Source organism: Ursus americanus, chromosome 6, assembly GCF_024610735.1.
Source record: "Ursus americanus isolate L20-20 chromosome 6, mUrsAme1.1.p, whole genome shotgun sequence".
Taxonomy (NCBI): Eukaryota; Metazoa; Chordata; class Mammalia; order Carnivora; family Ursidae; genus Ursus; species Ursus americanus.
The window spans coordinates 61,100,612-61,117,382 of NC_142132.1; the positions used below are offsets into that span (position 1 = coordinate 61,100,612).

At 45.1% G+C, this 16,771-nt stretch overlaps 1 protein-coding gene and 1 long non-coding RNA gene across 4 annotated transcripts in view; one reads left to right on the top strand and one right to left on the bottom strand.

Moving 5' to 3' along the window:
* Positions 1-13,209, bottom strand: part of ZNF365 (zinc finger protein 365) — a 47,125-nt gene extending 33,916 nt beyond the window's left edge. For 2 of the 3 annotated variants that reach the window (XR_015724842.1, XM_087863082.1), the window contains exons 1-2: positions 12,573-13,209; positions 10,102-10,857 (exon numbers count right to left, since the gene is read on the bottom strand). Coding sequence is in view for 2 of the 3 variants with exons in the window: in XM_087863082.1 (XP_087719208.1) it covers positions 10,102-10,844 (743 nt within the window). In the remaining variant the exon portion in view is untranslated. The remainder of the gene's footprint in view (positions 1-10,101; positions 10,858-12,572) is intronic. The other variant, XM_045783562.2, reaches the window with a different exon arrangement.
* LOC148109819 (uncharacterized) overlaps positions 12,049-16,771 on the top strand; it is a 47,986-nt gene continuing 43,263 nt past the window's right edge. The window contains exons 1-2 of the long non-coding RNA XR_015724843.1: positions 12,049-12,155; positions 16,072-16,218. This is a non-coding gene — a long non-coding RNA (uncharacterized LOC148109819). The remainder of the gene's footprint in view (positions 12,156-16,071; positions 16,219-16,771) is intronic.

Below are 16,771 nucleotides of genomic sequence, written 5' to 3' on the forward strand. Positions count from 1 at the left end.
TAAGTCTGACACAGGAACTTTTGCAGAAGGTTTTTGCGAAATCGCTGGTAGTGCTTTCTTGCTCCTTTATTCTGTATAACTAGTAAGTGACTCATTTTTTCAATTAGTTGTGATTTTTTTTCTCTCACAAATATGTCACGCTTGGCTATATTGAAACTTTTCTGACACTTCCTTCAGAGTCAAACATCTCTGCAAAACCTTGGAAATGATATATTTATAAAAATAGAAAAGAGTCTGGTTCTGACATGATTCATCACAGAACTGGCTTATTAGACTAGCCCCCCCTTTTTAGTTTCCTATCCAGGATCAAACATAAACCCCAATTCCATAATAATTCTATTATCTTTCAGTAGCTAAGAAATATTCACATAAAAGAAATGAATCCCTTTGGAAAGGAGTTTTCTCCCATCATCAAGTCTCAAGTTTATTTCCAGATGTTTCCGCATGAGCCCTGAATGGAAGACGTGCACTTTCCAAGCTGTGCGGGCCACAGACGCCAGACAATTTTCAAGCTCTGCCATCATTCAGCTTTGATCTGCCTACTAAGTGACCTTAACTAGCAGCAAAATAATGGAGGGTCCTTCTGGATGCTAACATCCAGCATGCCACATCCGTTCATGGCTCCAAGGAATAGTTGAGATCCTTTAGACGGAGCTCCAAAGTACCAGTAGAACACAGAGCCCAGGAAATGGCTATTCCTTCCTCTTTCCGATATTAAGGCTTCCATTCGTTCAGAGTCAAATCCATTGTAGAGACTTTGTAGGTAATATTTATGATACCCGAATCATGACACGAGTCTCCAAACTGGACTTACAGGGAAAACAACCCAAACCCACAACCCTCTCCCCTACTCAAAAGAAAAACATAGAAAAAGAGCCAGTGTATTTTTTTTAATTCATTTTGGTTTGTAATAGTTACCTCATTATGGAAATATTTTACATTTATTTTGGGAATCATAAAATTTGACCTATTAAAAGATCTAAAACTGAGCAAGGGACAAGCCAGCTTTTTTGTTCTCTGCTCTAAGCCCATCATTTGATCTAATACATGGTACATAATATTCAATATATATTTGTTGTAATGAATATTTTAAAAGGACAAGGAAGAAACAAAAAATGACCCATAATCCCAACACCCAGAGGTAACTACTATCAACATCCTAGTATATTTTTCCAGTCTTTCTTTTTCTATGCATATTTACTATTTGGGGGCTCTCAGGCTGTAAAGCTTAGAATATAAAACAGCAATATTTGACAGCTTAATCCCACAGGATGAACATCTCAAAAGCAAGAAAACAAATCTGTGTGCAATACAGTTTATGACTGTGGCTGTATTTTTAAATCATGGAATGTTTTGCTACTGGTTCTACATAAAACTTTTGCAAATTAACATGAATGCCCCTAGCTGATCCTGGAGTGTTATGTCATGTTGTAGAAGACAAGCGTCTTTTTCTAACCGCTCCCTCATCCAATTACCTTGTGCCTTGAAGCTGAGAAGTTAACACCCTTTGCATTTTTCAACCAACCTGGCGTCAATACTAACTTAATTTCCGTTTATGAGTGGTTCACATCAACGACGAAAGAAAGAAAGAAAGAAAGAAAGAAAGAAAGAAAGAAAGAAAGAAAGAAAGAAAGAAAGAAAGAAAGAGAGAAAAGAGTTAAAACAAGCCTGATGATTTAATTTTAAAAAGGATGTTATATAAGACGCTGGCTGGAGAAGTGCCTCATGCTGAGAAAATGTTTGGGTGTCTGTATTAGATAAAGACGGTAACCAAACCCAGTGACTAATTATGGACCAGCCTGTGTGTACAACTTCAGAATCCCCTTTCACATCCTGTTCAATCTGGATTAACAATATCCAGAAACACCTCATATTTCCCCAAGGAATCTCGGGAATTTCCTGAATGAAAAAGAATGAGGTTTAACCACATTGCCTTTATAACTGCTTTAATAATTAGACCAAACAGTCAAATATCCACTCAAAGTGGAAGACACGAAGGAAGAACAAGATATTCCCTGATATGATTTCAGAACCCATATCTTGATGAATCGTAAAGAAACATCAAATTGTCAACTTTTGGCATAGCAGCAAATCAGAATATCCTCTGTTCTCTGAAAAAGCTGTTAAAGTACCCCTCCCTTTTCTTACTACATATATATGTGAGGTTGGATTTCCTTCATGCACTTCAACCAAAACAACAGATTTGTAACAGACTAAATGCAAAAGTAACAAGGTCCAGCTGCCTTCTATTTAAGTCGGATATTAAAAATACTTGCAAAACTTATAAAACCATGCGACTCTTTTTGCTACGCTGTTTTTGGGAAAATAGTTATTTTTCATAGAAACATGTAATTTATGCTAACAAGCCATAGATTTCTTACCGTTATTTTTAAATAAATAAATAAATAGTTGCTTTTTAAATTTCTAAGATTTCTTTCAAAATTTTATTTATTTATTTGAGAGAGAGAGAGAGAACACGACCGGAGGGGAGGGGTAGAGGGAGAGGGAGAAACAGACTCCCCGCAGAGCAGGGAGCCCGATGTGGGGCTAGATCCCAGGACCCCAAGATCGTGACCGGAGCTGAAGGCAGATGCCTAACCAACTGAGCCACCCAGGTGCCCCTAATACAGTAAATATTGATAGATAAAACTCACGCAAACAAAACTTCTGGGGGTCCTCAGATATTTTTTGGCAATATAAGGAGAAGCGGGGCCAACAAGTTTGAGAAGTGCTGCCGGGCTGCGTACAAGTGATTCTGAGGCTCAGAACGCGGGTGAGGAGTGGGCAATGAGGGCTGGAACCCCAGGAAGATGTGGTCACATCCATACGTTTATTTGTTCTGCTATCCGGTAGCTCAACAAATATTTATTGAATGTTAGCAGGTACTGGGCTTAGTGCGGGGGCATTCATGAACCCATGGCTATCCTCATGAAGCTTACTGCCCAACCCAAGGTCAGCCCACTTTTTCTGTGAAGGAGTGGGGAGTATGTATTTTAGGTTCTGCAGGCCATATGGTCTCTGCCACATTTCCTCAACTCTGCCTAGCACAAGAACCACAGAGGCTGTGTAACAATAAAGCTTTATTTATGGACACTGAAAATTGAATTTCATATAATATCCATATGTCGTGAATTCTTATTTTTCTTTCTTTTTTTTTCAAATTAAAAATTCTTAGCTCACAAGCTCCTCAAAAACAGGTAGCAGGCTGGATCAGGCTGGCAGTGTGCTAACGTTGGATACAGTGGGAGAAGCAAAAATTAGAAGAAACAACACTGAAATAAATATGTAATTACAAAGCTGAGCTGAATGACTGTCACAACCCTGTGGCCTAGAATACAGGGGGAAGACTGGAGGGCCAGACGGGAGAGAAGACAGAGGGGGCCTGAGTGAAATCCCGTCAGGCTGTGGAGCAAACTAGCTTTGGGGAAGCTAACTTAACTCTACGCCACTTCCAGCCCCATCTTTGACTTCTCATATACATATTTTTTAAAAAGGTTAAATATGACAGAATGCAAGCTTGGTGGAAAACATGCTTATTTAAATCAATTTTTGATACTAAAGGAAAAAGTACCAGTATAGGATAAGAAACTGGCCTGAAGATCACTGTTAAGCAGAATGATTTGCACAACTAGAAATCTGTCCGTGTCCTGAGATTCAGAAACTAAGGGGCACCGAGTGAAAAAGCCCTTTCAGTGCCATCAAAGCTTTAGTATTTGTTCCTTCATGCACTCTTCCGATTTACAGGAGGGCCGTAAGGTCTGCAACATTGATAATATTTGATTTTTGACAGACTGAACCCCTCTATTACTTCTTCTGAGGTGGGTTAAAGACAGGGTAATTCAGAAAAATTAAAGATACACTATCATGTGACGAACCCACTCTAGAAGCAGGTGTAGAGATCGTGGTTCATTAATGCACATTTTCCCTCTGTGTTCACTACAATCGAACCATGCATTGTTAATAGGAGACAACACACTGATCATAACATGTACTGTAATTTACAGTTATTTCTCTACGTTTCCAGCTTTCATGGCCATCCTGTAGCCTGATGTTCCCCTTGGGCCTCATAAATGCACATCACCTGCCTCTCTGCTCCAGCACCAGGGAACTCCCTTCATTCAGCCTGTGAGCCAGATTCTTACTTCTGCACATGCTGTTTTTCCACTGGGGTCCCTCCCCCTGCCTTCCCCAAGCCCCCATTCTTAATGAGTCTCCTAACCTCAGGGCTCTCCTGTTAGGAAGCTTTCCCACGCATGCCCAGGTGTGGGTTAGGTGACCTGCTGTGTTCTCCAACAAAACTTTGCACCCTATCAACGCACACTGCAGAGAGGACTAGTCAAGCCATGTACCCCATTCCATTATGAAATCTGTGTGGTCAGGGACCTTGCCTGCTCTTTCACTGCGGTTAGCCCCAGCACCAAACACAAGCCCAGCACACAACAGGGGCACAACAAATTTCTGCTGAATGCATGAAATGTATGACCCATCTCTAGTTGAAAATCTTTAAGTGACAAAAAGAGCCTGAGGTCTCTTTTTATCTTTTTCCAGACAAGTACTGGGGCACAAAACCAAAAAGTAATCCATAATACAGGTACCTCCCACAGGACTGAGGGTGGGAACTAAAATTGATGCTTCTCTTCTATTCTTAAACAACACTTTAAAATCAGCTTCTCCTCCCAAAGGCAAAGCTCTACCAAGTTATTTAAATTTCATTTTACATTACTGATTTATGAACCTCTTTGGAGGTATGTGAAATGGTAAAAATACCTCTGGCTAAAAATAGGCTAGCTATTGATCACAGAGCACCTCAGACAGACCGTAATGTCAGCCACGAGGCAAATCCTGAAGCTCAAGTCAACAGCCTGCCAGTGCGGGGAGCTGGGCTGCAAACCTGGAGCTCAGGGTTGGCTCCTGTGCACCCCATGGGGCCCCACAGGGTAGAATGGGTACCTGTGGCCCATCCGAAGCCATGCCTTCTCTACTTCTGTTGGCCCTTTGCCTCATCTTTCTCTTTCCGCTTCTCTGACTAAACCAAAAGGTATATAGTTCTCATTAAGAGCTTAAAAAATAACTCTAATGAGAAAGTCAGATGACTCTTACTGGTAATAAGCAGATCAACAGTACATCTAAACCCCTCAGTCCACAGAGAGAAAGAAGGTGCACTGACATTAGACAGAGAAAAGCAGAATATTTTCCTTGGTCTCCAACTTTTAACCATCCGTAAGAGGGCATGTTTGACGTCCAGTTTTTCCTACACTACTTTGTAAGTCTGCAGGGAAAGCAGCCTGGAAAGAGAGGACCTCATTTACATAAACACACTCAAATGTGGAGCAAACAGACCCCTCCCTGTCCCACTGAACCGTACATGTAACACGATTTTTCCTGGCCTGTTTCCTAGCTATGGATCCATCTGGAGACCAAGTTGTCTACTCACTACTTTAGCTGATCAAAAATAGGAATGCTGTAATTAAGTGGCAAGAGGGTTTAGCTATGCGAAGCCAGGTACCAAGTCAAACTTGCCTTTAAAAGGTCAGCATCCCACAGCCAGCCTAGGATAGAAACCTAAATGCACGTTACCTGGCTCAGGCCATCCCTTTATGCCTCTTTCATCATACACCTAATGATCTGTTTAATGTTGAATTTTACCTTCTGGCCTTTTCCTTCCTGCCATGAAAGCAGAAACGGGACTCATCTGGTCTACCACTGTATGACCTAGAACAGTAAGCGGCAGTCAGCAGGCACTCAGTGCAAAATTTGTCTCCTGGGCTGAGAACAGGGCAAATACTGAAGGAAGAAGGGAAGGATTATATCTATGGTAGCTTGCAAGGGAGTAGGATGGAATTAGACAGAATTACAAGGGGGCCCCTCACCACAACAAGGCCTGGTTGTGGCACATGCTCCATTTTGACTGGCCACAGACATCCACAGAGGCAAGTTAAAAGCCCTGGGCTGGTATTCCAGAAGCTGACTATCATAACCACACTTATGACGCCAGCATTTCCCTATTTCCCAACACCTTTGATGCCAGCTGACATTTCCTTTAATCTCATCAGAAAAATAAATGATGTCACCCTTACAGCTCTCTCAAAACAGCAAAGAAGCCAGCCCATTCCAAAATGGGCCAGATTCAGTATTACATAAGTCTTGACGCTTTGGGCAAATACCACATTTTCAAAAGTCTGGCTGAGACACAGTGAATTAATGAAAAAAGTACTCAGCAGAGAGACAGGGAATATGGGTTTCAATTTCAGCTCTGCTACCAAGTTTTTGTCCTTGGGCGAGTCATTCCACTACTCTGGGCCTTATTTTCCACCTCTATAAAATGCGAGTGCTATCCTGAAGGAGACGAGGAGAACCTTCTAGTTCCAAAATCACACGATCTCCTCAGGGGCCACCTCTAAGTCTTTCTTCTCCCTGCTGTCCCTTCAGTGTTGCTCTCCTCTGGCCGCCGATGCAAATATTGCCCTTCCTCCTCACTTCCTCAGTGTGGCCTCTCAACATTAAAAAAAAACATCTGTTCTCTAATGGTTTCTCAACTTGAAACCATGTCTTGTATTTAAGCACTTCTTCCAACTTTGGGTCTGAACATGCACAGGGTCCCAGGGATGTTTTATTCATCCTATGTAGGACGTTAGCTCCTTAGAGGAAAACAGCATGAATTTTATGTTCCCCATATACACCTAGCACAGTGCCGGGCACATCACAGGTGCTCAGTTAGGGCTTTCCAGTCTCACCAGAAGGAGGTACAGAAAAACTCGGGATTACTGGTATTACACGGATGTGCTCCAAACCTTGGATGACCGACTCAGCCTCAGATCAGCTACCATCCGAGCCCGTCCTTGTTAAGGGATATCTTACTGCAAGGTTGGCTGGGATTGATTTACCTGATTACGGGCCGTGCTACCCTATAGCTCTGAATACTCTTGAATAAGTAAATGTCTGCTTCAATAGGACTTTGAAAGTTGCAGAGACCTCATAAAGATGATGGACAACATCTCCCTTGGATTTGAACCCCAGAAACATATAGACACCTCTCTCCAGAGGTACCGTGAGACTCACCAGCACAAAAGTACAAGCTACCGCCTATTCGAACTCCTGTTGCAGAGCTTACATGGGCCTTCTACAATGCAAGGTGATTCAGCCTATAGACGGCTTCGGGCCAGAAGCGGCCCTGGAATCTTTCATTTCAGTTTGAAAGGAAGGATTTTAAAGTTGAGAGAACAAATCCGTAAGCAGAATAGCCTCCTAAGCCTCACTTGAAAGGATTTTAAAGTTGAGGGGGAAAAAAATCCAGACTCGAGAGAGCCTCATGTAGGTGTCTGGGGTTTTTTTTAAAGGGAATCTCCCATCTGTGTCTCAAAGGGTCCCCACAGTTGAAGTCCATTTCGAATAGGATTGTAACTGCCCACTTTCTCTCACAAATGAGTCTTGAGAGCTCATTTGGACAGGTTTAGCAGGGCAGCACAACCTCTGGTTTGTTCTCTGGCCAAGTAGGGTCTTCCCTTATCTGAGTATCTGAGAGGTCACCTCTTGGGTTGAAGACAGCTCTGTGAGGGCTGGTGAGGAGGGAAGGGGCTCATCCCGGGAAGACAAATCTAGTCGAATGAACGCGGTTTCGATGGTGAGGCACCTGGGCAGCTGGTTTGCTCTCCCCATTTTGGGGGCAGGGGCGGGTGTCAGGGAGGCTGAACACCACAGACCCTGAGGGAGCTGGCCACAGTCACGCTCTCACACCAAGAGCTCCAGTGTCCTTCCTGGGAACAAAACTCTTTCAGTGCAATTTTATGTACAGAAAGACTGATTATTTGAGGCTTGAATACAGAAACTGACAGGCCAGGCCAAATGAAGGCTTAAAAAAAAATGAAGACTTTGTTAATTTCATGTTTAAAAGTTTAAGGCACTTTCACTGTATTTTTATCGAAAGTGGTTTTTTTCCAATATTATTGCCTCCCCCCCAGCTGTCCAAAATGACATACTAAAAACCAATTCATAATTTATCTTCAGATATACTCACAAAAACGTGAACAAAGATGTATGTACAAGGATGTTAACTGAGGCACTATTTTTAATACTAGGAAAACGGAACAAAACCGTGTATTCATTAATAGCAAACTGATGAAATCAGCCATGAATGCATCCACAACACAGAATACCATGCAACAGCCAAAAGGAGTGACATAATCCTGTATTTAGTGCATGAACGATGCCTACCACATACTACATTAAAACAAAAACAAATTCCACACAAATTCCACATGTGTCACGATTCCATCTGGGAGAATATAGTATCTCTCTCTGTGTATAAAGTACATATGATTGTATGTACATAGGAAAGGTCTGGAAGGATATTTGCTGAGCTAAACCTTGGCTGCCTCTGGAGGATGGAGCAGGGTATCCTTGGAGGAAGGGACACTTAACACATACAGTTCTACTGTGTTAAATTTTTTTTTTTTACAAGTATGTATTACTTTCTCAATTGGTCCTCAGGTGACAGCACTGGGTTAACATTATCATGGCCCACTTCTCCTAAGTTAACCAGATATTCTTCATAATAAAGCACTCTTGAACCCACAACCCTAAATACAAGTTAGATCCTTGACATAACCTAGATCTAATTATATGATCCTCCCTGCCATCATACTGGCTTCCCTCCAGGCAACCACCAGCCCAAATCCCACATTGATTATTATTTGTGTAATTAATATGACAAATCAATATGTGCAAACAATCAGTTTGTTTTTCTTTTAAATTCACCGCTCTTCAATCAAACAGAAATACCACAAATTTAATTCTAAGCTTTTCTTTGCACAGAGGGGAACCCCATCTGCCATTTTTCCAGTGATGCAATGTTAATCACCTTGGTGGCCGCAGTGGGTCATCATGGCCCTAACTTCCCAAGGGGAAACTCCAGAAGCCAAGAGAGAAACATTTTTCATCACAGATCATTTCCCTAAAAGCAAAGTAAATCCGTGGCTGATTCGAATCTGTCGTCACTAGGTAATTAAAAAAATTTCTAGTTGATCAGAGCAGGCTTTCCCTCTAGGTAGAATGTAGGCATTTAGTGATTCTAGGTAACGATCTCTTTAATATATAGGGTTTCTCAGCCTCTTGGCAAATGGAGAAGCTTTAATTACTACATTTTAAGAGACAATATATGGTAGAAGAGTGCCAGTGGACACGGAAAGTATGAAATTAAGTCAACCTCTATAATATAATCCAAATCATTTGAAACCTTCCTTCTAGGTTATCCTAAGGTATCCATTTTCACGCCCTTTGATTCTACGAATTCTGAGCCTCCATTTAAAATTAAATCCAACATTCTGCATTTGGGAAGTACACTGCATTATTAGGTATGCTTTTTTAGTTTGAGTTAAAGCCATACTCACTGATACGGAAATGCTTTTCCAAGTACGATGTCTTTCACCTCCATCTTGTGAAAACCACTCGTCAACTCTGTGTGAGCAGGCCTGACTTACTCTACTATCACATACCATTCTACAAAAAGAAAATTCTCAAACTTAAATCACAGAAGCCAGCAGGATCAGAAAGTCTCCTCCGGGTTTACTAATGTCTGCTTCTTCCAAATAAAAACTATAATTAAATGGGTTCTCAGCTACCAACGTTTAATTAACATGAGCAGATAATCCAAAATGGCAAAGAAGCCAGCATTACTGGTATTTAGAGCATATTTTTATACTTGAACAAGACGGCATCTCATGTTCTTGACTATGCTACGCGGAGGCTACCATGATGGAATGGGTGGACTAGAGCCCCCTCTCTGCCTTCCCATTCACCTCCCCTGCTCACCAGCTGGCGCTGGGAACCGATCCCACCGTGGACAGGCTGGGCTACTCCTCTCTCTCAAAACGTTCTGTAGTTTCCAAGGCGAGAAGGGACTGAATACTTTGACTTTAGTGCTGCCGGGCTGCAGACTATACACAAAAAGGGTGAATAATACCAAAAGCCTCGTGCATCCCACGTTCAACCATATCAACGGGAAAGGCAGCCAAAGGACCTGCAAGTAATAAAAACCAACGCCGGCTTTACGCGTGCTTGTAAGGTGGGGGGAGGCGCCTAAGGCGGGGGCACAGCAGCACTTACTCTTCCTTCCGGAGCAGCTCCTCCTCGGACGCGGTCAGCCGCTGCCTGAGCGCCGCGATCATCTCCACGGCCACGTCCACCTGGCGGTTCAGGGCCCGCTCTCGCCTCTGCACCTCCTGCTTCTTCTGCGTCAGCTGCACGAAGGCCGCCCGAACTTCCAACAGTTCGGCGGTTTTCTGGGCCAACTCTTTGGTGAGTTTATCGATTCTCTTCTCGATGGTCCTGTCCACGGCCTCGACCATCCGGTTGAACTTCTCCCGGACATGGGCCTCGAAAGCAGCTTTGGTGTCCGAGGTGGGCAGTCCGGGGCTGGCGCGCGGCCCCTCCGGCGAGTCTGCGCGCAGGTCCACCGCCGCGTAGGTCTGCACGTAGGACACGGGCCGCTCGGCCACCACCTCGAACGGCTTCCTGTCCTTGCAGTGTTCGTGCGAAATGCTGTATAAGTTCACGTAGCTGGGTTTCTGCTTCACCACGTGGCCGGCGCCCGGCAGCTTTCCCTGCTTCAGGGCTTCCGAGGAACCGACGAGGTCTGTGTCTTTGAGGGACGGAAAGAGGCTGCATTTGGTCAAAAGGGTTCTTTCCTGGTAGCTGTGACTGAATTCCAGATGGGCCCTCAGCGAGGACAGACTTCTGAATCTGGTATGGTCTCCACACCTCGGGCAGCGGAATGGCAGGCACACAGCAACATTCTCGAAGGACTCCTGCCAGGGGTATCTGCTTTCCTCAAAAGCCTTCTGTTGCATTACTCTTCACGTCCTGGGCAGGGCAACATAAAACATGTAGTTTACATGACTGTTGAAAAAATGCTCCTGAAGCGCTTGGGGCCGCTCAGCTCCACCAGGGCAGAGGTTTTGGCTTCAAATGCCTTTGGCATATTATATCTTACATTAAAATTAAAAATGCGATCCGCGGGCCAAAGCCAGCCACGTTCACTCCTTTCTGTGTTGCCTACTGCTGCTTTTGCACTAAAGGCAAAGGTGAGTGGTTGAGACTGAGCCTCTAGGGCCTGCAAAGCCAAAATGACTTCCTCCTTGGCCTTTAGGAAAAAGCTTGCCGACGCCCCTCCCCCCAGGATAAAGAAGGTGGGTAGCGTTCTCTTTTTGCAGATGAGAAAAATGGAGCTAGGAGGTAAAGTAATGAATTCAAAGCCGGGCGGAAAGTGGCAGACCCAGAAGTGGAATTCAAGTTTCCTGCCCCCCTGAATTAAGTACACTAGCTGCAAACTTGTGTCCTATTTTACTGATACAATCCTGATAAGCATGAAATCCAGAAATGAGGAAAACGCACATGAATTGTCAAAATTTGTCCCGAGAGAGCGAGTTCAGCGATCTTTCTTCAAACATGGGAATGACATTACTCAAGCTAGGCGCAGTGGCATTAAACACAAAACCAGCTAGAAATTTTTCAACCTGAGATTTTCCCTTTAGTTATTGTTGTGATGGCATAAATCAAAATGTTATTGTAACAGTGATAGCCTCCCATATTCCAGATTTACTGACATTTGGGAACTCGAGATATCAAATATGTTTTGACCCAAGAGAGGCCACGGCCATGGCCAAGACTTTTTAAAAATACAGTGTTCTGAATGGATTTATCTCATCTCTGCTCCTGTTTTAATATGATAACCTTTAGAGATGGCCATTATTTGAACCGGGCAGGTATCAGCATAACTCTTTTAATAACAGGAAGTTCTTACTTCCTCGTAGGAATTTATTATCTTAGCCCTAGCAACAGATGACTGCTAGCACCCCTATTCTGCAAGCGGGGCATACCTATTCCCTCCAGGAATGGTTTCTACTTAAATGTAACAAGCCCTGGGCTCCAAAAACAGGAAGCTCAACTAAGGGTCTGGACTGGAAAGTGTTGCTATAGGGCCCTCAACCTCTTCAAAAAGCAGAGGCGCAAACGGTCCCCAGTCAGCTAAGCAAAGCCTCCAGGTTAATAAGCCTCTGGGCCCCTAGAGAGGGGAACCTCTTCCTGTGCTACACCGGGCTGTTTAACGACGGGTTTTGTGGAGATAGGATGCAAATCCCGGCCGAAAAGGCAGCAGAGAGGTAAGGCAGGGGAAGTCAGGATTCCAGGGGGCAATGGGAAAGGGTTGGCATCCTGAATGGGAAAATGGGTAATCACACACTCTGGGAGTACTCATGCTTTCAAGGGCCCAGCGGAAACCCCAGTCCACAGGGTTCGCGGAAAAGCCCTAATTTCCTTTGCCCGCGCCGGGCAGGCCGGCAAAGACGCTGCCCGGAGGGTCCCGGCTCTCCCCGCCCCCGCTCCGCTGCGGGCCAGCCCTCGGGTGCCAGAGTGGATTCGTGCGCACACGAGTTCCCCCAAGTGGGGGCCGACAGCCCAACTCCCCGCCGCGCGGAGAGGACGGGACCCCTCCCCATCCCGGGACCGCTCCGCCGGCCCCCTCTGCCGCGCCCCCCGGGCCGGGCCGCGGGCGCAGAAGCCCAGCTGCCGCCACTTACCCGACTTGTTGCTGCAGCTGCAGCCGCTGCTGCTGCCGCCGCGGCCGGTGCTAGTGCTGCGGGAGCGAAGCGGTTTTCAGCAGAGCCGTAAATCAGGCTGAGCCGGGCCCGCTCGCACCCCCCCGCACACCCTCGCGCGGGGACCCGCGGCGTCCAGGGCGGAGCGTGGCGCGGGCCGGCGGGGGCGGTGCGCGCGCGGCTGCCGGGGACCCCGGGGCCCGAGAGCGAACGCCCCGGGGCGGGGGAGGCCTGGGGCGCCGCGGCCCCGCGAGCGGCAGCCCGCTCTGCCCAGCGTGGGGGAGCACCCGTCTGCCCGCCCCCAGCCGTGAAGCGGGATGAGGCTCAGGAGCCCACTGACATCACGCGGGGAGACGCTGGGATCGTTCCCCGGGGGAGGGAAGGGGAAAAGCGTGCCAGGCTCGGAGGCGCTGCGCTTTCTGCAGGCCCTGGCCAGCTGTTTTGCACTTTACAGTTACTGGGGAGCGGGAGAGTGTGGACAAGGATGAGGTGCAACTGGGTATCTTCGCTCATCTGCCGGCAGGAAGGTCCGGTGTTCATTTTAGGACCTCTTCATCTTAAGCAACCGGGCCGAGAATGTCCCAAAATAACCTGGAGTCTACTCTAGCCTTACCGGCGAGCATCCTGGTGCTAAGTTAACCGGCGGAGCTAAATCTAGTAAAGTATGTGGGTTGTGAATAAATAAAGCGAGAAGACCCCCCCACGCCCTCACCCGGATCTGTAAGGGACACGCCTCCGCCCTCCCCTAGTCCTCAGGCATCCAGTCCCTGCCCCTCCCCGCAGGAGCGAAGATATCTCACCCTACAGAGGTTTCTTTCCTTCTGAAAGACCCTGATGACTCAGCTTTTTATTTTAACCTGTTTGGGGGTATTCCTGGTCTAACTCTTGAAATATGAAACCAGGATAAAAGTTCCTGTTGGATTTTCTTGTTAGAGAGATTCTGTTCATCTGTATAGTTATTTCAATGCATCTTCTTGACTCCTACGGGTGTCTCTGTTTTGAGTTTACTATATTATTCCTTTCAACACTGATTTTATTTCAATTATGAATATCTCAATAATTATCTTAGATTTTGTTTATTTATTTATTTATTTTGGGCAAACGAGTCATCACATCCATGTAATTAAGAGCCCAAGCTCTGGAGTCACACACGATTCAAATCCCAATTCTGGGATTCAAATCCTGACTTCTAGGACCTGCTTCAAGTTAGACTTTTCTGTGCCGTGGATTTCTCATCTGTGACATGGAGGTAATCGGGACCCACCTCTTAATGTGGTGATGAGGATCAAATGAGGTTGTGAGGGTAAAGCACATTCTCTGACCCAGAACTACAGTGATAAAATCAGCTCTGGTTATTTCGGTTACAAGAGAGGAGCCTACACGTCTATAAAAAACCGAAGAGAAGGGCAACTAGTATGTACTCACTTCCACAAAAAGGGTGATATAGGCTGTTGTGCTGGGGTGCATTCTCTTTGAAAAGATTATGTTTCATTGAATTTATCTGATGACTCAAAAATATGTTTATTCCAAAAATCAATTCACTTAGTAAAATATTTTTAAGTGTGAAATGTACATGTAACGAAGGGCAACGTCATCTTGGTCATCTAGGGGATGGGGGGAACATCCAGGGTAAGCCTGTCTCAGGGGCTGCCTGGCACCTGCCTTAGAACAAAATGCACCAAAAGTAGCTCTGGAGAAAAAAAGCTCTTGGGTTCAGGCCCCTCCCATTTCTTAGGCAGCTTCCTGCCTCTGGTCCTTGAGTTCCTCCCTGGCAAAAATAAAAGGATGGGGATTTTCAAGGTCCTTTTTTCACCTTAAAAGTATCAAGGGTAGTACCAATTACGGAGAGTTTGTGCTATGCAGGGTCTAGGGTTGAGCACTGTGGGAGATTCAACTTTGATAGAAGGCATTCAGGACCTTTCAGTTTACACCAGTTGCTCTCAAGGGGTATCCTCCCACTTCCAACCAGTGGCATGAGCATTAGCTAGTTACTAGTTAGAAATGCAAATTATGTGCCTCACACCAAACCTACCGAATCAGAAACTCTGAAGTGGGAGCAAGCAATTTGTGGTTTAGCAAGTTCTACAGGTAATTCTGATGAATACTAGTTTTGAGAACCTCTCATTTACACAGTACTTCTTCATTTACTGTCTACAACAAACCGAAAGGTGTGTTATCTCCATGATCATTGTGTTTATGCTGGGCACTATGCTAAGCATTTTATTATCTCATTTCATCTTTCCAGCACCTGTGAGGGAGAGGGGACCTTGTGCACTCGGTTTCAGCCACGCTGGTATTCCTTTCCTTCTCCAAGAGTCCAGTTTTTCCATTTCAGGTCCTTCTTTTCTGGATAATGCCTACTTATCCTTCAGGGCTCAGCTTCTGTGTCCCTTTCCCAGGAGGTCCGCCCTGATCCTGTCCAGCTAGGTCAGCTCCTGCTAGTAAAATTTATCACACAGAGTTTATCACAATGGAATTATTCGTATACTTACCTATTTAATATTCATGTCCACTATTAAAGTATAAGCTACATGTGTCAGGGACCCTGTCTGTCTTATTCCCCAGCGTATTCTCCTTACCTATCATGGTGTTGGTCACATACAAAGTGCTCAGCAAATATTTTCTGAAGGATTATAAATGTTGAAAATGAATTCCCTTTCTACTTAAGGGGAAGCTGAGGCTCAAAAAAATTAAATAGCTTTCCCAAGCTCACACACGTAGAAAGTATTAGAGCCAGGACTCCAAACTCCAGATTTTTTCTTTTTTTAAGATTTTATTTATTTGACAGAGAGAGAGCACAAGCAGGGGGAGCAAGAGAGGGAGACGCAGACTCCCCGCTGAGCAGGGAGCCCAGTGCTCCATGCAGGGCTCGATCCCAGGACCCTGGGATCATGACCTGAGCCAAAGGCAGGTGCTTAACCAACTGAGCCACCCAGCTGCCCAAACTCCAGATTTTAACCACTATTCTCATAGCCTTTCCAATTTCTGACAAAGAAAATCAAGTTCTGAGAGAGAAAATGAGTTGCTTGAATTTATATAGCTAGTAAATAATAGAATCAGGATTAGAATTCATGTCTTCTAGTACGTATGTTCTTTTATACTACAATACGCTGCTTTATCCTGCCCTTCAAGAATTTACAACTAGTGGGAAGGACAAGACATATGTATGGGACAAATTAAATTCATAGTAAAAGAAGTTAAGTGGGACATATCTACAGGGCCTGGTATTGTGCCTGATACATAGTAGATGTTCAATAAGTGTCTACTGAATGAATAATGATCATAGCTTCTACGTTTGGAATATTTACAACCTGTCTCCTGCTACTAAGTGTTTATGAGCATATCTAATGTTTCTCGAAGTAGGGCCCTTGAAGTCTGGGAAGCTTATTAAAATGCAGATTGGGATGTCTGGGATTTAGACCTAATTGCTTGGAATCTATGGGTGTGGGTCTTGAGAATCTGCATTTTCCCCTATCTCCAGGTGACTGTCACATCTCCATTGAAGTCTGAGAAACAATTCATTGTTAAAATCACCGTTCAAGGCAGGCATGAGCAGCACAAGGGGAAACGCTGCTTGAGATGTCCTGAAAGTTGCTGAAGGTCACACCACTAACAAGCATCAGAGATGGTAAGGATTTGAATCATTTTGACTCCAAAAGCCTGTGCTGTTTCCACTACCACTGCGAAGAGATAGGGAGGGATGGGGAGAGGAAAAGACAATGGACAGGACGGAAGAATCGGCAAGGAGGATGGAGGGAAGGAAGGCCAAATGATTACTAGGGAAAACAGATTTCACTGAAGGGGGAGAGAGACTATCGGGCGTGATTGTCAGACTATCCTTGCTGAAAGCCCTGGGAACTGAAGATGGAGATTTGGGGGCTGCCTTGCCTCTCTCCTTATCTAATAACATCTACTCATTGTGACCAGAAGCCTTTCAAACACAGGCTTCTTGAACCACAGAGGCTTTTTAAGTGACAAATGCATTTTATTAAATACGGTGATTACATTTGCCAAAAAGTGACTTTAGAAGGACCAAACGCAGGCCCTCTCCAGTGTGAATAAGCTACCCCCCCAGAACAAAGAGGACCCCAGATCAGCATCTGTGTGCAGGTGGGCCCCCTGAGCTGCAGAGCTAGTGACTTGAAGATCAGAGGCTGTCCTCCACAGTCAGTCAGTCGTCA